The sequence below is a fragment of the Pomacea canaliculata genome, linkage group LG3 (assembly GCF_003073045.1).
Source record: "Pomacea canaliculata isolate SZHN2017 linkage group LG3, ASM307304v1, whole genome shotgun sequence".
Taxonomy (NCBI): domain Eukaryota; kingdom Metazoa; phylum Mollusca; class Gastropoda; order Architaenioglossa; family Ampullariidae; genus Pomacea; species Pomacea canaliculata.
The window spans coordinates 18155005-18177581 of record NC_037592.1 but is presented as its reverse complement, the minus strand read 5'-3'; the positions used below and the strand labels follow the sequence as shown (position 1 = coordinate 18177581).

At 41.5% G+C, this 22577-nt stretch overlaps 1 protein-coding gene across 1 annotated transcript; it reads right to left on the bottom strand.

Annotated features, from left to right (window-relative positions):
• Window positions 1-273: 273 nt before the first annotated feature.
• On the bottom strand, window positions 274-18291 carry LOC112560525 (ras-related and estrogen-regulated growth inhibitor-like). The gene is made up of 6 exons (XM_025232444.1): window positions 18115-18291; window positions 11418-11918; window positions 6057-6113; window positions 5712-5785; window positions 5218-5409; window positions 274-3020 (listed from the first exon to the last, which is right to left on the bottom strand). Exons 2-6 carry the CDS (start codon window positions 11491-11493, stop codon window positions 2802-2804), a joined length of 618 nt encoding a protein of 205 aa, XP_025088229.1. The 5' UTR covers window positions 11494-11918; window positions 18115-18291; the 3' UTR covers window positions 274-2801.
• Between the last annotated feature and the right edge of the window lie 4286 nt (window positions 18292-22577).

Here is a 22577-nt window from a genome sequence, read left to right as displayed (position 1 = left end):
ACAAACTGAATCATTATCAAGATCAAGTTCAGAAATGTCATTTGAAACAGTGCGATCCTGTGTGTCAGTGTCTGGCAGACGATGACTACAGTGATGATGATTGCTAAGTGTGTATTCTTCATCTTACATTCAGTGGACTTGCGAAATAAAAATAGTAATTATATTAGTAACTACAAGAATTATTATAAGTTTATTAGTAATGATAGTAATTATTAACATTCATAACATGACATAACAAAGTACATTCATAAAAGAATTACAGAACCAAGTAGATATTTTCAATAAAGTTGTTATATTTACATCTCACATTTTCCACATTTAAGACAATGTAATATAGTCACGTGTACATGGGAGATACTCAAGCAGTGATCACTGACAGCAGTCGCCTAATACAAATGTGTCATATTCTAAACAACAACGATAAGAATAATAATATCTCTTTGAATAAAATACCAAACTGAATACCTATCTCAACGAAACAAACAACTTAGATGTGATTTAACTTAGTATAAGATGAGACTACTCTAAATCGAAAGGAAGATAAGTTATAAACAGGTAACTGATGGTTTCACCGGGTAGACATGCTGTAGAATGAATAAACAGACACCGAAGACAGGATCGTGCTGGACCATGTTGTCCTACATGAGAGACAAATACTGTATCCCATCCTGGCCTCCTCCAGCCCGCCCTCCTTCGCTAAAATGTCAAGCAATTCTTACATATCAAAGCCATTCTTCTCGTCATCAACATAAGGCTCAACATCTCACTTTCTTTGGATTTTAGCTGCTTACAGAAAGTTGCTCGTTCTTTGCAACCTCGTCATGCTCGATGGATATGGTGGCCAATCGAATAATTGCTGACGACAGATAACTTTTAAGTAATTTGCACTTTGAGAAACTTTGCTTTTTACTGTCTAAAGGGGTTAGGAATACTATAAATACTATAAATATAGTGCATTGTGTATATAGCTGTCTTCAGTCACTCGATGTGTAATAAAAATGGACAATGAAAATGTGAATTTCTTTGGAATTCATTGTACGATTCGCAAGTCTTTGTCTTCCGCTCGCAAACTACGACAAGCCTCACTGGTATAATGTGAACTTCGATGCATTATTTGAAAATTTACATTTGAAATTAGATACTTAAGACTAAGTGCATTATTATTTCATTAGTTGCAGATGAATGGGTAAACAATATGTTTAAAAATGGTTGACCAAATTTTTCTTTAACATCATTTGCTGTTTAAAAACGCACAGGCCATCTTGCGTACACCTCAGTGTCACCTCAAAACAAAAAAAAATAGACAAACATTTGCACACGAATTTCTTTGGGACTCATATCGTTAAGACAAGAATGTAGTATATAATATCTTCTTATGCACACAGAAAAAGGAAACATAGATAAGGAAATATATGGAACAGATGGGAGAGAAAGCTAAAGTTGATCGCCGAGGACAGCAGTTTCCCACTTTCCATCACTGACATCCGCTGTCTTCACAGCATTCAATGGCGGAAAGGGATGTGGAGTTTATGATGCTACAAGTTGTCTTTAAAGAATTCATTCAACGTAAGACATCCAATATAAATAATATATCGATATTATTACCTATGGTATCTATCCTTTTCCAGATGATATCTGACGGTATATATTTAGCAATAAACACTTTATAACTTAAACATTTCTAAGGACAAGCGTAGACACACAAGTAGACATCAACAAGGCTGTACTCCAAAGGAACAAAAGTAATCTGAGCAGTTGGCCTGAATGTTTATATATACATACACACACATTAATACAGGCTTCACTTGTATAAATAATTTAATTTAATTTTTTTTTACTTCAACCATTACAGCTTCTACGAAAGCTTGACTGTCTTTGATTTCAAACTGTTGTGATCTCATGTATGTAGAACAACACACACACACACATACACACACACACACACACATGCGCGCGCACACACACACACATGCACGCTATCAAGGTATGTGTACTTCAACCAGTTGCACTAAGCATATCGAGTAATAAGAACACCTACAATAGATTGTTGTTTGCTGCTAAATCACTTAAAAATCTGTTTTCACCTCAGTTGGCATGAATATAAACGAAATGTTCGAGGGACAGGGACCTCGTCACACCAGGTACACAAAAGGTCCTACAGTCAAATCTAGTGTTTAAAGAATAAAGGGGTACAGCAGATCAAAGACCAAGACCCATGCGGGTGAACCGAGTCTGGTTTACACCTTCATGTTTAGAGACAAAAGTTCTCTGCTAAATGCATCCGTGAAAGAAGACTGCCATGATGCAGGTAGAGGTCCCAATGGTTGAAGCGTATAGTGTATCCTCATAAAACACACACAACAACCTTGACAGTGCATGTTGAGCACAAATTACACACTGTTCCTAAATGGACCCATCCCAAATAAAGATGAGAAGTCAGTGCTGTTCTTAAAACTGTTAAAGACTCAGGCATCTTTAGAGTCGACCGTCCAGAGATCCCAGAGACGTCCTTACACTGAGCTTCATTTTGTCCTACGGTATGTGGTTGGAATATCAAAGTTGGCTAATCAACCCCGAAGCTGTAATTCAGAATGTGGCCATATCTCTGGCACGTTACATTCAGAATGAGGTCATTCATTACCTACAGCATCAGGTCTTTCATTACATACAGAATTGAGTCATTCATTACATACACATTGACACCATCTGCTGCATATAGAATAAGACTGTACAGCAAGAAGGTGGCTGCTGTACAGTTAGGAAGTTCCTGTATACAGGAAGAAGGGATGACAAGCTGACAGCTAGGAGGGGCTGCCGATCTTGTTGAGCACCCTGTTGAACACACTGCGCACCTGCTGGGCGGAGCTGCGGCGCCTGCCTTTGGTCTCCATGGCCTTGCGGCGACGCACCTCGCGATGCAGCTCTTGGAAGAGCTCCGTGATCTCCTCCCCGCCCTCCGACGCCGACGTCTCGTAGAACGCGCAGGACATGTCCTGGGCCAGCGCCTCGCCCTCGCTACACTGCTCGACACACACAGCAAAACGCCATTGTAGCTAAACATCCTGACGTCACAGTTGTACACTCACAAAACCTATTGTCAGCACACGATCTCGGAGCATTTTATCTTCCTTTCCAACATTACTGTCACTGTCCTTGACTGCGTCCTAATGTGCGTTGTTATTTATTTTTTTTTGTTTTGAATGATTCCTCAGATGGTTAAAAATATTTGTTACTGAAATTATTTCTTTGAATACAGGCATTTATGGTATTTTTGTTGTCTTTGTTGTGTTTATAATAGTGTGAGGTGTTTTTGCTTTATTTGTTTTCATTTTATTTATGCAATAACTGAGTTGGACTAAACTGATGGTGCAGTAATATAAAGAATAAAATAAGAAGGGAGATAAATGCGTCTTGTTTTCCACTTTTGACTCCGTAGAGGGCAGAAGGCCATTGACATTATAAAAGCTGCTGTCAGTACAGAGTCTTCCAACACACTTCCGGTTCTATCTTAGAGAACAGCCATGTGCACGCAAGAAATGTTTGCACCTGGTGGAGAGTGGTCTTCCTTTACATCCACACAGGTAGGAGAAATTTCCAGAAAAAGGCTGGCGGTCTGTGAGGAGGAATTACTGTCTCTTGTCACATGAAGGGCTAGGGAAAGTAAATATTGTGGTTGTGTTTGCGAGATCTTTCCCTTGATCGCTTGGCTATGTCAGGTGAACAGAAGACAATCACTTCTTTATAGTTTAAAGGGAGGCAATCTTGACGCACACGAAGACCCTTGAGGGCGAGTTGATGTCTGCAGCGCGTGAGACAAGGACTTTCTCGTCTTTGTTTATAAACTACTACTAGATTATTGACAGATGGTGCGTGCGTGTTCCATGCACACGCGCGAGCGCGTCTGTAAACGTTAAACTTCAGAATGAACCTTTCAGGTGGTTTGTCTGCGGACGGTGCGACCCCAGTTTCCAAGCTTTTTATTTGGGGAGGTTAGGGGCAAAATATATACTACAATCTACTGTAAAAAAAATATATATAAAATATAAAACAATGCTGGGGCTTACAGCCTTGTTGCTTGCTTTTTGTGGCTGTGTCAACAGATGCCCTGTGCCGCCAGCTCCTACCGAGCGTTACAGCCGATGATGGAGGTCATATTTCAAAAGAAAGAGAAGCAGGGAATATCTCAACCCCGCAGGCAGTTCAGACAGTAAAAGTCGTTCACTGTGTCTTGGTTACGCCATGACGGCCATTTTTACCTCCCCTGATAAACCTGGTATCCATTCAGTGTATCACTGGTTGCACATGGCCACCCACGCTATCACCTCCCCTGACCCCGCCTTCTCCTTGAACATCCGGGTCTTACATATATAGAAATAGATGAAACACTGAGCTTTTACCTTTCACTTCAGGAGAGACGGAGATGAAGATACAAGGGTCACACAGGTTGGGGAGGGCTGAGAGGTGAGCTGGAGGATGATGTCAGCTTCTTAAAGATATTTAGACTTTAAGTGCAAGTATTTAAGTTGAGGTTAATGAACGGGCGCTTGTGTGTGTGTGTTATAGTAGTATTAAGAAAGTAGGAAGGACAGTTCGGGTTAATGTGTTTTTGTCAGCTGCTCCCTTTTCACCCTTGTCGGTCAGTTTTCTATCTAATTTAACATTTAGCTCCAAAATATCGAGTAAAGGGAGGGACCGTTAAGGCTGGGTAGCAAGATTCTCAACTGAACTCTTTGTGTATTCTCACTGTCTTCTATCTTTCCTTTGCATTCTGTAACGGCGAAGCCTCTCCCAGTATGATAGGGTGGAAACGTGCCCAAATATTTTGCTTGGTGGATATTTTGGAAACCACTCCCAAAGTCGAAACGCCTCGTTATAATTTTTAGAAAGTGGGGAGAGAAGGTTTGCCTACGACAGGTCTTAACAGGCATGTTTCCCTTCACATCTGAGAGCTCTAACTACTATCTTGGCTGCTCTTCGCGGTGTTCACTGGGTCGTAATGCCATTATTGTTGTCCTGTGAACTTTGGTCACTCAATGCAATCGCAATAAATCGCCAGTGTCCAGCGACAGCACGTACTTCACATCACAGTTTGATCCTTACTCACCCGACACCCGACACCCTCCCCACGACACTACCTGCCCTCCCCACGACACTGCCTGCCCTCCCCACGACACTGCCTGCCCTCCCCACGACACTACCTGCCTCCCACGCACTGACCTCCACTCGCCGCTCGTGTAGCAGGTCCACCTTGTTGGCCACCAGCACGCACTGCACGTTGGTCTTCTTGACGTCATCCAGGAACTGCTTGAGGCTGGGGATGGCGCCGAAGCTGCTGCGGTCGTTGATGGCGTACACCAGCACGTAGCCGTCTGCCCACCGCACACCCCCCTCTCGCTGGATTGTCTCCTCCTGTCAGTGGGAACGACAAACCTGATTAGACAACGAATAGAAGGTGGAGGGCAGCAGTCATTTGGACGCAGTCCAGAATAAAGAACAAGAAATGGATAGGAGATGACAACAGGAAATACATTTGAAAACAACTTCCATTAATTTTCACTGAAGGCTTAATTAGAAATGGGCATTATGACAAAACGTGTGTGTGTGTGTGTTTGTGTGTGTGTTTGTGTGTGTGTGGACTGAGATATTGTGTTTTATCTAACGCACAAAAGAATGAGTGTTTTTGTAGAAACCTATAAACACTCAAATCTCACCTGTCCTGCTGTGTCTAATATTTCCATGACGACGGATTCGTCGTCCACTGTGGTCAAATGTTTATACGTCGATTCTGACAAACAGACGGGATATTAATGAGATTAGAACACGTCATTCACTCAACATCCGGGTTCTCCTATCAAAGTATAGGTGTTTGTCTTCGTGCTTCCCGTGAGTCAGAATGTTATAATCGATACTTGGATTCTTTTTGCGTTTCATTGAGGATTTGTTGTTGTTGTTGTTGTTGTTGTTGTTGTTGTTGTTGTTGTTGTTGTTGTTGTTTCGTTTAAAGTTTCCTGCTATTATTGTTTTTGAAATTTAGTAAATGGATGTAAAATACTTACCAAGTGTTGGGTCATATTCCCAGATGAACCGGTTCGTCAGAAACCTCACAACAAGAGCTGCAGACAGAATAACCGTGATGCTTTTAACTGAGTAGTAATCGCAATTTCAGCTTTTTAAAAAAAAAAACCAGTAATTTCACAAGTACATAAAAAAAATTAATCCCAGTTCTGTACTAGAATGGACTGTCTTAGATGATCCATGATGTTGGTGAGTGAGTGGATGTTGCTTGGCTGCAGCTCACTATCGTAGTTGTCATGACGTGGAAATATTTTTCAGAGTCATCTGCTTCTTCAGTTATAGGTCATCATATTCGCCATAAACCACTCACACCGAGGCCGTATAATCGTGTGTCGGGTGTTGAGAATATAACCTCGATTTAACCTTTCATACATAAGTATTATCAATCATTACAATTTAAAATTAAGTGAGAAAGCTGACAATTTTTTAGATGTGCTTGTGTTTTCAAGAGATTATACACACAGCGAAAGAGAAGAGGATAGAGTCACAGAGAAAACAAAGGGAGATACAAGACAGAGTCACACAGAGAGAAAACATTCACACAGAGAAAGAGGAGAGAGATGGAGAAGGAGGAGAAAGGAGTGGCAGAGAGCCTAGACAAGCAACAGACCGCTCAGGTCAAAACATCTACATGCTCGGTAAGTATCCTCAACATTCAGTCATCATTCACCAAAACTCATCTCCACTTACATGCAGATGTTGCCAGTCTAGACACCCCAAGCTTAGTTTTTTTCCCCCGGAGAATATTTTTGTACCTCCTCTCCCTGCTAACATGGAACTTAACTTTCTTCGACTTGTGAGTGACATGATGAAACACAGCAAAGCCTGGGAAAATATTGTTTTTGGCTAGTTTATACTTTCTCACTTACTGCTTGCTGCTCTTGTATCTCAAGCACAAACGGTTGTTTGTTGTGTCAAGGTGTATATAGTAAAACTGTGTCCGTTGCTTTGTTTGCTGTTTCCACCTGGACCGAGGGTAAGTGGAAGGCGGCGAGGTACACCTGGAGATTTATGACCAGAGCACCTATGGCCTGCCTGGTGGAACCAGGTGAATCATGCTGCAGCTAGTTGGAGGCAATAAGAAATTTGAGAGCTGGAAGCTGCAGAAATGCCAGTGAGAAGCTTGAGGTTGGGATACAGGCAACAGCTGTTAATTGTTTAATTGGCTTGTTAACTTGTTTACAGACACAATCATACAAATACGCATGTTTATTCCCCCTTCAGTCTATCTGGCTCTCTCATTTCACTAGTCTAGATTATTAGGTTAATATTTAATCTCATTTATCTCTCTGTGTTTTGTATATCATAGTTCTAGCTCAATAAGCGAAACTGTCAGTCTTCTTGCTGTCAACAAAATACTCTCTTTGCTAGTTTGCACGTGACAACAGGGTTTGAAAGTTGTTTCCAACTTTGCGGAATAGTTTCGGTGTGTACAGGACTGCGCTTCTTTCCAAAGCCACGGTGTGAAGACGGTAAGATAGGTTGCCTCATGTTCATAGAAGGTACCCGAAGGTACAGGGGTCGACTGCTTCACAATATCAACCCACGTCAGCAGCTGCCACTCACTGGATGCACGGGGTCAAAGGTCAGAGCCGTTCGTTACTCTGAATGACTAGCAGAAGAGTTTAGAGACGAAAATAAGAACTGTGAGTCTCTCCTGAAACTGGATGCCACTTTGTGATTGCGCGTGCGTCATGCAAATGTGTGTATGTCCCACGGCGATAGAGATGATAGATGAGTCAACATGTTTGTAGCAGAAGTAGCTGGCTGCGGCATATTCGTGTCCTAAGCCAACGTTGAGAACAACACATGGCCCAACCGAGACAACTTGCATGGTGAGAAACACTTGTTGTAAACAGTATTCACATCGTCGCATTCTCTATTTTATTCAACAATAATAATGAATTATAAGTGAATGAGACCTACGTGCTGTCTTGTAGGAACAAAATAAAAATCAACACATGTCTGCCATAAAAACATGTTATTCCAGTAAATCTATGAACAAATTACAACATACTTTATGCTTTACCGAGATTAATAATTAAGCCTAAAATAAAAAATCATAACTGATTAAAAGAAATTATAAATTTAAATAAAATAATAACAAAATATTATCTTAATACCTCCCCAAGTATATGTAAACCGCAGATTAGCTTACATTTGAGTATCTCATTTGGCTTGGTCTTACTGTCTTGAGTGCATTTCTGTCAGTGTGTTTGTTGGTGTGTTCCTATCAGCTGGTAGTGTGTGCTTGTCACTGTATTTGTGTCACTGTATTTTTGTGCTTTTGTCGACGCATGTCGCAACGTGTTTCTAGTCACGTGCTTGCTTCTATTTGTTTTGCTATGTCATCTTTTCCTACCAGTATAGGGTTGGCTTTACGGTCTGATATTGTTACTGAAATATTATATTAAAAGATTGTTTTTCCTTCATAGATAATTGTTGACATATTGAAGTCTTCATCTTGTTTTCATCATATTAGGCAATAAAACCTGGTGTTAAAATAAAACTCCATCATTTTCAGTTTTTATTGTCTTTCTCTTGTCTGTTTTGCTCTCCTTTTCTCTCTCTCGTACACGCAAGTGCGCGCGGACACAAACAAACAAATACACAGAATGGCTTTTAAACAAATAACCATCTGCCATGAAATTACTATGTTGTAGACTGGGGCATCTCCCAAGCCATTACTGGCAGCAGGCGCCTGCTACAGACCGTGGGCCTGAAGGCCTGGAATGTCCACCGATTAAGAATGCAATGAAGTCTGTCACGTTCCCTCCGCTCATCAGGTCTGATGTTGCTCGCACAGCCTGATAATCGCCAGACAAACGCCTCTTCCACCTTCTCTTCTCTTTCTTCTTCCCTCCACCACCATCTCCTCCTTCACCCACCTTTGGCTGTCTTAATGGGAGCATCTAAACAACCTCTGTTTTCCAGACAAACTCTGCCAATTACGATTGCATATCTACTGCTATATATAGCAGCTTGTTGCTTTGCGTCAGTTTATCTTTTCTCAAAATGGATCTTTGAAGAACCAAGTAGTTCTTACGAGCACTTCCGAGCTGATTTGCACCATCACAGATTTACACACAGAGGATGTCGGGACACCTGGCTGTCTTCGTCTCAAAACATTGTCTTCCGTATGTCAAGCGTTTCCATTCTCAGAGCTCTGGCGCCTCACAGAATCCGTATTCACATGTGTTCTCTTTTATCCTTTTGTTCTGCTCACATTCTGTATTCTGTTCTCAACTCGCGTATTCTTCGCTCGTCCTTTCTTTTTTTCCTTTGCTCACAGTCAGTAATGTGCTCTCTCTTACGTGTTCTGCTCTATTCACCGTCTATGTTCTGCCTTTTTTAATCCTATATATCCTATACTCTGTTATATTATCTATCCTATCTATTCTATACTCTCTTATATTGTGCCTCCCTCCTACTCCTTACACCTAATTCTCTTCTTTTCCCCTGATGTGTTGTTTTATTTATGTGATGAGTTATTTTTACCTTCCATGTCCAGCTCTCCTCACTCTGTGTGTTGTCGTTAAGTTTTGTTAAGTTTTGAAGTGCTACATTAACTGATGTCTGTTGTTTTCATTTATCTCCATCAAAGTCTTTTCCTGTGGCTATTCCAGTAGAGAATAATCCGTGCACAAATCTTCAGGCTTTGATGCATATTTGGAGGTCTGCTGTGTGTATTTATTTATTTCAAAGAAATTGATAAAGCTAGGTATAATTTTTCAAAAAAGCACAATTATCAAAGCCCTTTCCATTCTAAAAATAAAACCTTCAATCATCACTATCCAAAAAGAGGTCGACAGATTCCCCCATTAACGTATTATTTCATCTCCTCCATTGGCTGTAGCCTCATAACATTGAGGTATCATCCATGTACTCAGGGTCTCTGTGCTGTTGCCCTTTCTGCTCGTGGAAGGAAGAAGAAGTATTCTCTAGATTCTAGAATCTTCCACTGAACTTTACCCACTTAACAGAAAAATGTGACCTCAGTAGACATCTAATACCCTTCAAATAATGGCGAGTGTATCACTACAGCTGAGTCATAAACATTTATCCAATTGCCGCCCCTCACAGACCCACTGGAGTGTGCGCAGTCACGGAGTACAGAGGGGAACGTGCCAGGACGCACGTGCAAGCCTCCCTCTGCCCTCCACAGTGCGTATGGATCCGGAAAGATAGCAAAATTGGTTGAAAACGTATTTGTTTTCCCTGTGAGTTCATTGACATGGACACCTTTTTTAAAATCTGGTTGACAGGGAGAGCGCAAACCCTGAAACATATTTATTTGCCCGCGCACTTTGCCCAACAAACATTGCTGAGTTCAGTCCTACAGGGTTTCGTCCCTTGGCACTGTTTTTGTGACCGTCTGTTACAGTTTCTTTTTCTTTCTCCTCCTCTCTCTTGTTTGTCCCCTTCTTTCTTCGCCGTTGTTCTGTTTTCTTTCTTTTTGAGTAGTCATTCTCTCGTTACCATGGGAAAACAGACACTTGTCGTGCAGCACGCTCAGTGGTCCTATGGATGAGATTTTTAAAAACCTGAACACTTTTTATCCTATCGTTGGAGGGGGGAATAATTCAGTTTGTTTTTTTTTTTTACTCCCGGGGTCCTTAGCAGTAAAGTTACGCGCCTTGCTTTGCAGTCAGTGCGAAGTTTATGAGCCTGCTAAGGAAATGCCAGACTTTAGCACCAATTTTAACACTTAACTCTAATGCTCGAAACGAATAAATTGTGGAGGAATCCCCGAGCACTGGGCACTAAAATCTCGTGCAGAGTTTTCGTCGGTCGAGGCTGTCACGTGGTTCGTTCGCGCTGTTATGGTTCTCTCCCTTTGAGAGCGTGTCGGGGAAAAGGTTAATGCTGCGTGCAAAACCACATTTCACCATCTGGGGCAAGGAGCGGCCATTCATATATGCCAAACAAGCATCCCTTACTAGCCACGTGATAAGGTCAGACAGGAAGTACATTATACACAAATACGTCTACATACACCTGCACACACAAAAACACAGAAGTACACACCACATACACAGGTAAATCGGATGTATCCGGAGACACAACAAGAATACAGTCTGACATGCTGTGTTGATTTGTATAATTTTGTAATATTATTTTCGTTTGAAATCGACATCTTTATACTGTTTTAAAAAACATGAATGGAAAAGAGGAATCATCGGAAAGTCACAAGTCATCGAAGAAGTCATCAGTACTGAAGATGTGGACGCAGACATCCCCATAAGTAGGAGAAGGAGGAATATCAAGAAGATGCAGCTCAAACCAGATTCAGTGAAAAAAAATCAAGTCATGAAGTGAAGAAAGACAGTGAAGGTACGTACCTGACTTCCCCACCCCTGATGTGCCGAGTACCATGATCTTACTGTCCGCTGTCCGCAGCTTGCTGTTTGACGTCATGGCCGCCCGCACAGGCCTCCCACCCGGACTTGTCGACCTCACGGACGTGTTGTGATAGGACTGCAGTGACTATTATAGGGCTACTGACGCTGAGGTCTAGTGATTCTCACAGTCGAAGAGCATGGTGAGACAGAAGTAGACCTCTGTGACTAGTGTCTGTGTGGTTGTCCTCAGAATATCCTGAAGCCTTCGTCTCCTCAAAGTAATGAGGTCCCTGTCGGTGGATTGTGGTTACAAAGATCCCAGGGCTCTGTCGATGGCCAGCATCCAAACTGTTGTGGTGAAAACTGCGAAGTATTTGCGGTTCCCTTGCCCACTGATACTGCGACACATCAAACAGCTCCTGTCACTCAGATTCTCTGTCTGCTATCTTCTCCACCTGAGGTCGAGTCTTCAGGTACACCTTGCCCTCACAGCAGAGTTGTCTGCCCAGGAAACACAAAAACATTCAAGTGAGACAGTTGCCTTTTCACTGGTTATAACAGGAATGATATAAAATAAAGTATAGCTTATAAAAGCAAATTAAAATCCCAACCCTATTATACTGACAGACAGATAGACATACAAGTATACAAGGATTTTAAAACAAACGCCTTTTGGAATCAGTGTTCGCTCTGTCACCTAACATTACCGCAGACCAAGAGCCATAACAAAATTATGATTTCCTTTTCAGTATTTCTACATTACAGTGACATTATGTGACAGGATCAAGCATGGACTGCAATACTGTCCCTCTGTGACATGTTACAGTCTGAAAGTGCAGTTTAACAAAACGCATTTTCTGGAATAACATCGGTTCCGCCATCTGGACGTGTAGTGAGGAATGCGGCGATGACGTATCGTCTGAGACTCGTCAACGCTCGCAGGACTGACAGAGGCTGGCACAAGACTTTCATCACATCAGTAAAGAGGCAAAGCAAGGTACCAGCAGACTACATGGCGGGCCCTACACGGTGCCAGTCTTGCCAGCCAGCGATAAAGCTACAGAGAAAACAACACAGGGTTAGTGAGAGAGAGACTAAAAGAGAGAGTGGAGTGAAAAGTGTTCAGGTGAGAGATTAGTAAGGAAAACGAAGGGTAAGACGCAAGTTTTGGAGACAAGGAGGCTGCTACCTGTTGGAATAATTATGTTTCCAGAAGACACCTGACTCAGGTATGATGGTGCAAAAGGTGATCACCGGCGCCAGGTAACGGTTCTTCCAGCTGTTGTAGCTGTGGTGAGCAGGCAAAGAGCTCAATGTTTAGTAGAAGCTACATTCACAGACTGTGAAACAGGCTTTTCTTCAGTGATCCAGTAGACAATAAACATACCACAACACATACGTCTTGCTCTGGTATGTTAAATTCCTCATGAACACACACAAAACCATTCACTTTCCTTTATGATGTCGTATGTCAAATACACGATGGACATACCACGGCTTCTGGACACTTCTCCGATGAAGTGGAATAGCTAAATTATTTACCAAAGATAAGTCTCCGCTTGACATTGTCAAATTACCTAAGTGCACTTTTCTCTAATAATATCGAATACATAATTACTAATATGTAAAAATATACAGAAATTGCAATGAAAATATACCTTTTAAAAATATTTGATGTGCAAAACACAGCTACTTCTCCCAGCTTCAGTAATGATGGTTTAACTCAGTGCGGGTGGGAAACTTGGTTAAACCACGCAAAACATTCAAAATGGCAGAAGTGTTAGTCATGAAGCAGTTCTTTTATGCGGAGCAGTTATTTTATCACGCTCTCAGTTTGTTTGTTTTGTTGTAGTTTATCTCACTTTCACACATTTTTTTCCTAACGAGACCTGCAAGCGAACATGAGAAGCTGCCATGTAGCAACATGTCTGATAACACTTGCTTCACTCCCAAGGGGCCGGGGGTACAGAGGCAGGGAACCAGTCTTGCTACAGGAGCGTTTGCTCACTCGGCTACTCGTGTCACATGTACACTTCAGTTCATTGTTTATTCCAGGCAAAGAACTGAGATTACAATCTTGTTTAAAAACCCCGAAGACTGTTGTATAGAATAGTTTTACTCGATTAAACCAAAAGCCATTTAATAAAATCTGAGTTTAATCAACTTACACGTTTGCGAGTCTGAAAAGTTCAGTAAGACATCCAACATACTAAGAAGCTTTGCCGAAAATGTGAAGGAGCGAGGGATGCTGGACAGACCAGATGAAATACACCCGTGCCTGCAAATTACTGGTGTGTGTAGATTATTGTTAAAACATTGTCTTGGTCCGAATAATGATTAAGATTCAGAAGAAAGAAAGGGACACAACATCTGTCGAAAAAGTATCAAGTTGAATTGAGGGAAACGCGAGTTATCGCCGTTTCTGGAGGCCAGATGTTGAATTCCTGAATGGACATTTCTCTTCTTGCCGTCGTCTGCCCTGTTCATCCAAAAGCAATGTTGACAGGAGCCAGTGTTTCTTTCCTGATGGCTGCTGTGGTGAGAAGCAACGATCTGCTGGCTGGAGGTAACGAAACACAAGTGATCTTTAAAGACTGAGCCAACTTCTGAAGCTTCTGGCATCGTCTTCCTCCCCTCTGCTCCCCCGCTGCTCTCTTGTCTGTTTTTCACCCGCTTCTAATGAGGATGCTTTGAAAGAAAATCCGTGATCACAGGAACATCAGATCTTTTTACAACAGCTGTACTTTGTGCATAAAGGATATGACACGTCAGATCCACTCATACAGAAGACAAGATACATCAGACCCTTGTTGTACATGCATCATCAGATGCTCACATCCACTCCTGACTACAGGAGAAGAGTTTCACGTTCTTAAAGACTTCGAATGGCGGTGGTGGCAAATAAATTCAATTAGTAGAGGTCGGTAGCTTCTGGCTTCGAAGTTTTTCAATTCCAAGTACATTAGCACAACAATGCCTCCATCTTTATACAGTTTGACTGATGACAAGATATTTAGGTCATATGACAATATATCGAGAGCTGGCAAGAAATTGTTCTCGACTGGTGCACATGCTTGCAAAATCAACGCCCCCAACCCCCACTAAGACACTCACAGAGAAATCTGGCAAACAGCCTCACGGACACACACACGCACTATGCGTGATTTAACATATGTACATAAGCAATTCTTCCAAGAATATAATCTTCAAGTACACCATATGTATAAATTTTCTACACCTGGACACCAAACTAAAGAAAAACAAGAATAGTGTACATTTTAGATCCCATCTAATCAATCATCAAATTTCTCTTGTTTTTCCCCCAGTCCTGAACCGCAGTAAACAAAAAGAGGGTTAGGACTAGGAGCATTCACATAAAGCACAGTTTTTACATTATAGTCGTCAGAAGACGAGCCTAGCTTGTCATTTTTATAAAAATAACAGCCAGCAGCCAAAAAAATGTGCATATCAAACTGCTTAGTTGTTGAAAAGGCGTGTTTAGAAAAACAGAGAAGAAAAAAATTGGCACGTGCAACTGTAAACATTCGATAGCCTCCCCTGCCGTGCTCTCACCATCATTCGCGATGACCTCCAACCCCGCTCACCAAACCCACGCGGGGGCAGATGCAGGGAGAGGGGTGTAGGGAGATGGGGTTAAAGATGGGAGTTTGTTACACAGGTCCAACATCGTCCTACAAGGCCTTTCTCCCACAAACGGTGTTTGCCTGGCAACATGCGCCTCAAGTACTACATCTACAATGCGTCTGGCATACAATACTTCGTTTGTTTCAGGACTTTGTTAGTCATTGTATGGCATGTTCTAGTATTCCTTCGAGGGGCGTTATCTTCATAAATCACGCTTCTAGATTGACTTTCACATTTGGCCATTGTGTTTGTTAGTTGGTTTGCTTTCAGTGTTTTTTTATTACTTTTCTCAGGGAATTGTTGACTGACAGTCTGGCCTCGGTGGCTCGTGAATCGAGAATAGCTTGTTGGGTTCATTTTACTCTTTGGATTTCTACCCAGGTTAGGACGATTCCCCAATAGATACATTGCAAATGATCTTGACTACGACCTAATCCCACGATAAGTTTGACGAGAATTATCAGCCACTTGTTTCGCAAAAGACGATAAGAAATGGAATAGTTTAGTGTAAATTATTCCTTGAACAGCATAGGGCGGCAACACGGTACTGTTGCGGTTTCTGTAACTGCTTTTGTTTTGCTATTTTTTTTTTTTTTTTTTAGTTTAGTCTAGCTCCCTGACAGACCTGTTCGGCTTGGTTAGTCCTGCCATGAGCACAAAGTCCTGAAGATATAGCTCTGTGGATCGATAAGGCATGCAAGCCACCACACCACTACAAGTTGCATCAACTGATGGAGGAAGAAATGACATGATTCCATAATAGTCCTCATTCCAACCACTTTAGATTAGGTCGATAATTTTGAGAGAAAAAAATTAGTACTAATATCCACTGGTGCGATGTCTGGAAGAAATACAAACTAGCATAAGCCAAAATTATTCCAAATTGCTAGCTTTTAGACAATTCTGTCATCCTTTGATTGTTGAAATAAATAACAAGACAGACACTGTGATAAGCAAACATCTGATTTGGGGCACAGAACACTATAAACCCTTCTACACCTTTGTGAGAAGACATAACGTATGTGCAGACATAAATATGCGAGAACGATTCCATATTTTTGCGTGAGCCAGAACACAAAGCCAGCCAGGCAGCCAGCCATTCAGCCAGAAAAAAAACCGAGAGAAGTGGTGTAAGGCTCTCGCCTTATTCGCAATCCCTCCACACGATTAACAAGTAGACAAGAGGTTCTTGCCTGCAGAAGCAGTTGTGGAATGTGTGGGGCTGTAACACGAGGTCTCCACTGGTGATGTCTGAGAGTCGACTCCGTGCCGAGGCTGTGCAGCTGCCGACCTCTGACCCCAGGAACCTCGCACCACGTGAGCGGAGCAGTTCACGCGCCCTGCGAGCAGCCTTCACTCTCACCTCACGTATCTCGTGTTCAAGATGTTAGCAGATAACGAATGTTTTGTCAGCTTGACTTTTCCCTCGGCCAGCTTTACGAGCAACAAGAGCCCCTATGTCAAAATATATGAATTCCTTTCTAACACACGCGCATGCTCAGTCACTGGGGGAGCCAGGGTGATGGCATAGCAAAGTAATATTAAAAATAATTTAGCATAAGCTTTTTCTTAATAAATTAACAGCTTCCGACATGAGTACAGAATGTTTGTACTCGAAATTCTTGTGAAAAGACAGGAATGGGACGAGAACATAAATGTGTACTTCTGACAATGACATACAATCACATAAGATTGTCTGTAATTCATGATGATGATAAAGATATTCTTCTGAAAAAAAAGTTTCTATATTTCTATTTCAAAGAGTCTTTCGATAAATACAGACTATCCTGGATTTAGTTTAGTTATGGACTCTTTTTTGCCAGTTGTCAGCAGGCCAGTTTTATCCCGTTTAGGGGAAGAGAATTTACAGGAATGTGTTCATAAAATGTAGGTTTCAAACAGTCCATTAACTCTAATGATACAGCAAGCAAAGAAAGAGACAAAGAAACTTATTGAAGTGTGAAAGGGGCTTGCTAGGTATTTGTGTTTATGTGCTCGCAGGCTCCAACTTATTAAGAACTCAACACCCGCTGAATCATCTCCCTAGTGCGTCCCCTGACTTTCTGACAGGCGGAAAAGGAATAAATCATCTGTCACTCCGTCCTTATCCAAGGCCAAGCGTGGAATATCCATCTTCGACTCCTGATATGTTAAGTCTAGGTCTCGGGGCTTTCAATACCTGCGGTGTTCTCACACCTGTCGAGACCCAAACCTTCTGTTTGGGGTGAGCACCAGCGGACAGCTCGCAGATACAAGTAATGAGTGGCTTGCTGTTCAAACCCTAACTTCCTGTGAAAGCGAGGCTGTCGGAGGAAACAGGCAACACCTGTTTTCGCCATCAATGTTTACCTTTCGTTGGTGTTAATGTTTACCGCCTGTTAAAGAAGAAACACGGAAGTGCATGTCTACATTTCCGGCATTATTCGGCATCAAAGTGACTACCTTGCCAGGAAATACAGTTAGCATCGTCTGCAAATATCTCATAATAGTCTTAATGTCCCACCGTGCGGTTTGTTGATGTCCACCTCGTGATAGGCTAAAAATAAAATTCTTTTGAAATCAGGGATGTTATGCAGATGGGAACACTGTTCATTATTCTAAGAAAGTCAGACTACTGAATATAAGATCATCACAGTAATATCTACTTCAAAGTAATATATACACCCCATCAAAACAACACACTGGCCATTTAAATAATTTAAAATTATTATTTTAGAAATATGTACGAGATTAACATCAGGTTTGTATTAAATATATTTGATAGAAGCTAGCAGTGTGCTGGTCAGTCTAAAAAGGTTGTTACGGGTGGGTATGTCATGTAGATAATAAAACTAGACGCACCTTAAGAAGACACGAACGTCAAAACAAAGAAAACAGCAGGAATTAATATTTGCAGTGGAACTTACCACTAAATTGAATAATAATTACAGTAAACTAAAATCTAAAGCTGTGGAACAGTTACCGTCCTCTGTGACTAACAAAAGCTAGAGGTAGATGGTGGAAGTTCACGACTACACACTCACACAGACAGTTAAAGGAAGCCAGGACTCACCTCTGTATGTATGATGTGTGCCCACCCTCACACCGACGACTGCTTGCTGCTCGCGATGATGCCAGCGTCTTTAACTGCCGGCCGGAAGGAAAACATCAAACGTCAGCGCCGCCAGGCCCGTAACACGTCGCCTCCATGCTCCCCCATTGGCTGACCACGCACGCGCGCACCCCTCCCGGTGGCACTTGCTTGCACCCGGTCTTCAGACCTCTCGCACCACACATCCGCACAAGCTACGGAAATTCCACGTCCACATCGTCGTCGTCGTCGTTAAGGAATGATAATGAATACAGAGCTTATAATGAATGTAAATGTTTATGATGAATGGATAAACCTACCACGAGGAACTAGGTTTATAACTAATGGTTAGATTCATGCTGATAATGTGCATCCGTTTAAGGTTTTCCATGGGTGGGAAAAGAACAGATGGATGAATAGGTAGATGTAGATACGGAGCACCTTGTGAGAAAAGAACGAGGCTGCACTAATCGGCATCGATCTCTGCACTCTTCAGTAAAGTGTTGTAACCAGGGGATTCATAAGTGATTTTTGAATTATGGGTTTGTTTGTTTGGTTGTTGTTGTTGTTGTTGTATTTTGTTGTTGTTTTTTTGCTTTGTTTTGTTTTTGTTTTTGTTTTGTTGTTGTTGTTTGTTTGTTTTTTTGACCGGACTTAATTTTTTTGTTACATGCTGTGAGTGGTGGGCACCTGGGTGCGACACCTGCTTGCACCTCAACGACTCCAGTTGAACTCTACTTGACCTAATCAGTGAATTGTCTGTTTTATGTTTTGATTGATTTACCATGCAACGTGTCTCGTGCACACATCTGTGGACTGGGAATTTCTCTTGTAGACTAACACCTCAAATTTCTCTCAGCAATTTTTCTTCCCATGAACTTAAGAGATCAAGCTCAAGTGATTTGAAGACGAGTGAATTGCTATACCTGGAACTGAAGAGTGTTTTCTCACAGCTGCCTGAAGACCTGCAATGTTCCTTCATACTTTCTTCTCCGGATATCCTCTTGCCTCGTGCAGAGTACAAACATCATTGTGGCAAATTGTCAGCCTTGGTGCAGCGAGTTACAGAGCTCTGACCTGCCTTGTGTTGGGGGACTAGGTTATACAAGTTGTTATCATTATTAAGACCTTGATTTGTTGCCTGTGTCGTGGCCTAAACGTGACTGACTGAAAACGGGATATTAATGTAGACATTTATTTATTAACTTCTTCCGTTATTTATTCATTTTTTTTATCAGGTAGAGTAAATAGTTCTCTAAACATCCATACATCACTTTTAACTACACTGCCTCTCATTAAAGTGATTGATATCTCTTTTCTATGATTTAGTCACAGATGAGATAACGGTAACAACGTGTTTCTAATTAACTCTCAGTAAAAAGCAAGAGGAGGAGGTGGACAACTCCAATGCTTCATAGTCGTTTCCCTCCGCAGCACGATAAAATACTGTTGTTATGGGCTGTTATCCTTGCTGTTCTGTATCTTTCTAAGTGCAAGAACGCAAAAGGGAGAGAAAAGTGTTTTCCTATTGTTTAAGTGCATAGAACCTCATTGAAAAATAGTGGAAATGTGCCATTATCATAATTATCACCATCGTCCTCGTCCTCGTCGTCAGCAGCAGCGGCAGCAGAAGTATTAGCATCCGGGATCAAAATGATCAACGAGAATTATGAATGCCTATCAGACTGTTGTCAGAATGGCATGAGAAACCAAAACACTGAGCTTTCCTACAGAAGAACCCTGGAGTGTTTTGATGCAGTAAACTGAGGTACATAGAAAGCCAGGTTACTCCGTTAACCCTAGAAAAAATAACAGCAGACAGCGGAGACAGAGCCGGAGGAAGATTAAGCATCATCTCACCTCCTCAAGTGAGCCAGCACTTGCCTCTCGCTGAGTCCTGGGCTGCTGAGTATTTCTGCTGCACGGAAGTTGTAGTCACCCGTGCGAAGGTGTTGCATGCTGGGTGGGGAGGGCGACTGGGAACTCATACTCACTCACCACCTTACTGACTGACTCACACAGCTCACGCTTTTTCCTTCTTTCTTCCTCCTCGCTCATTTTTTTAAAATTATTATTTCTACCATTTCATTCTGTTCTTGTCTTTAGTGTCTTAACTAATTTTACTAATTAAATACATCAATGCGCATTTATTTGCTAATTAATCGCTGACTTCTTGTATAATAATGACCGTTTGATAATATTCCGTTGACATTGTGGACCCTAATAACAAAACCACAGCAAGAAAAATAAAGCCGCCCTCGGGGCCGACAATTTGTGGCACATCCGGGAAACCATGTGTTCCTTCCTTCAGCAGCATTCAGAGAGTAATAGCTAAAAGCTGGCGAAAGATGAAAAGTCAGCCCGTGAGAGCAGCGCCAGCTGGTGTGGCGATAAAGTCTGTTAACCAGGTTTCAGGAGGAAGAGAGATGAGTCTTCATAAATGCATGCTGCTGAAACAAGTATGTTTTGTTTATTTCTTTAACAACGATGTGGCCCCTGAATTTAAAGTGATACTTGTCCACACCTCGCACAGCACCGCCCCCCCTCTATATATATACACAGAAAGAGCGGAACAAAATTAACAATGATATTTACTACTCTTACGTCTTTCTCAATTTCTTATTCTTTATATCTTAGTATCTTTCATTAGACATACACACAGAAAAAAACAACAACACAAAGGTTCTTACATACGAACGAACACTCAGACAGAGAGAGAAGGGAGACAAATTCAAAAGAGTGGGTTAAGGAGATATAAAATGTAAGTTTGTGTTGGGGGTGAGAAGAAAAAAATTTCGGTCCATTAAGATATTTCCGAAGAAGCTAGGAAAGAAAATGCGAGAGAAAATGTGTTCTTCGTTGAACGGCTGATACAATAAAACATCCCAGTGAAGTGATGGCAACATAAAGCAATCAGCACTGGAGGACGGTGTGAGATGATGATGGGGTCCAATGACAGGTTCATCAGAGTCTATCTACTCTTCTTAACCATTCTTATGGTTCGCTTAAGCCTCTGCCATCTGAAAATTCAATTTTTTGCATAAACCAAACAGAAAACCATTTGATGGAATAAAGATGGCATAAACGGTACTTTGTGACTAGAGAGCGCTGATGAATTTACAAAATATATTCACTGCATTTCAAGCATACTTTTTTTATTTAGCCCCCTTTTTAGTAGAACAGCGAGGAGAACATTGAAAATTGAAAATGGGGTCTAGAAGGAAATACTGTAAGATATCAGATAGCCTTTTCCTCTTGTGGGATCTGTTTTTCGAGCAGTTCAACTTTGAAGTTTTACTGAGAAATTCTTGACTACCTGCCTGGATAAACAGGTGCCACCAGTTACAAAACCAGATGGCAAATGGCTATATTTAACCTTCCATCGAAGATTGCAGCAGTTCAACAAGTGTCTGAATGAAGATGGTGCAGTTCACCGAATAAAACAAAATCTCGTGATCTCCTTTCATTGTCGGCCACAACTGTAAATTAAAGCTCAGAGAATACTTGGCATTGCCGGGCTTTTCCACAGACGGGTCTTTAAAACATCTACAAACTTAACTGTAATAATATAATCTGAAAAACAAAGTTTCTTATAAAAATGTAATTTCTTTTGAAGTACTATTTTTAAAGTTTGTGGTGTTTAGACTGGGAAGATTATGAAACTGTAATGCGTTCAGACGATACTGTTAACTTTGGTGTTAAGTAATGCATCGTGCACTCTGATGAGCCTGTAAACACATACTCAGAGAAAAAACACAGATGTACACCGTTTAGTTTGCTTTACTGCTGTTGTTGTCGTCTCAGGATCCAGCGAGAGGGTCGACAAAGTTCTGCAATAGATTGGCAGACACGATTTGCAGGGATTACAAACAAACCCTCGGTAGCTTCTTCCCTCCTCATTCTTCTTGTTTGACTCCTTCTGCAGATGCCTTTCACGAAGAAAAAAAGCTTCAGAACTTTCCTGAAGTTTAAGTCCGTCCACGCTTCTTTTGAGACTTCAAAGAGCATGGGATGTTTGTAAAATGGTCGGCAGACAGCCAGTAAAGAAAATGTAAGTGCTGATTTGGCTGTCGCCCTGTTGGTACCTGGGTCGTGTCTACGCCATTGCTTGCCGTGCTGTGGATGGCCATTGTGTCTGTAAAGGTGTTTAACGGGCAGTACTAAGATATATCACAGAACAACAGTAGAACACTTTATTACTATAGAATGTTACATTGTGATATGACAGTTTAATGGTCTAATGTGGCATTCTAGGGGGTGGGTTAGTCATATCACTGCATGAAATCGGTCAGGACACGGTTCATGGCGGTGTTAAAAATTTAAGATTAGGAAGTTAGAGCTACAATTTTTAGAGAAGGATCTTCGAGTGTTAAGAAAATGATAAGAAAAACTATCTACTTAGCAACAACAACAGTAATAATAATACAACTTGTAAAGCGCTGTTT

Coding starts and splice junctions, on each gene's coding strand:
- LOC112560525 (XM_025232444.1), bottom strand. CDS start 11,493: ATGACGTCAAACAGCAAGCTGCGGACAGCGGACAGTAAGATCATGGTA. Junction 5,786..6,056: donor GGAATATGACCCAACACTTG/GTAAGTATTTTA, acceptor TCTGTTTGTCAG/AATCGACGTATAAACATTTG. Junction 5,410..5,711: donor TATTAGACACAGCAGGACAG/GTGAGATTTGAG, acceptor TCCCACTGACAG/GAGGAGACAATCCAGCGAGA.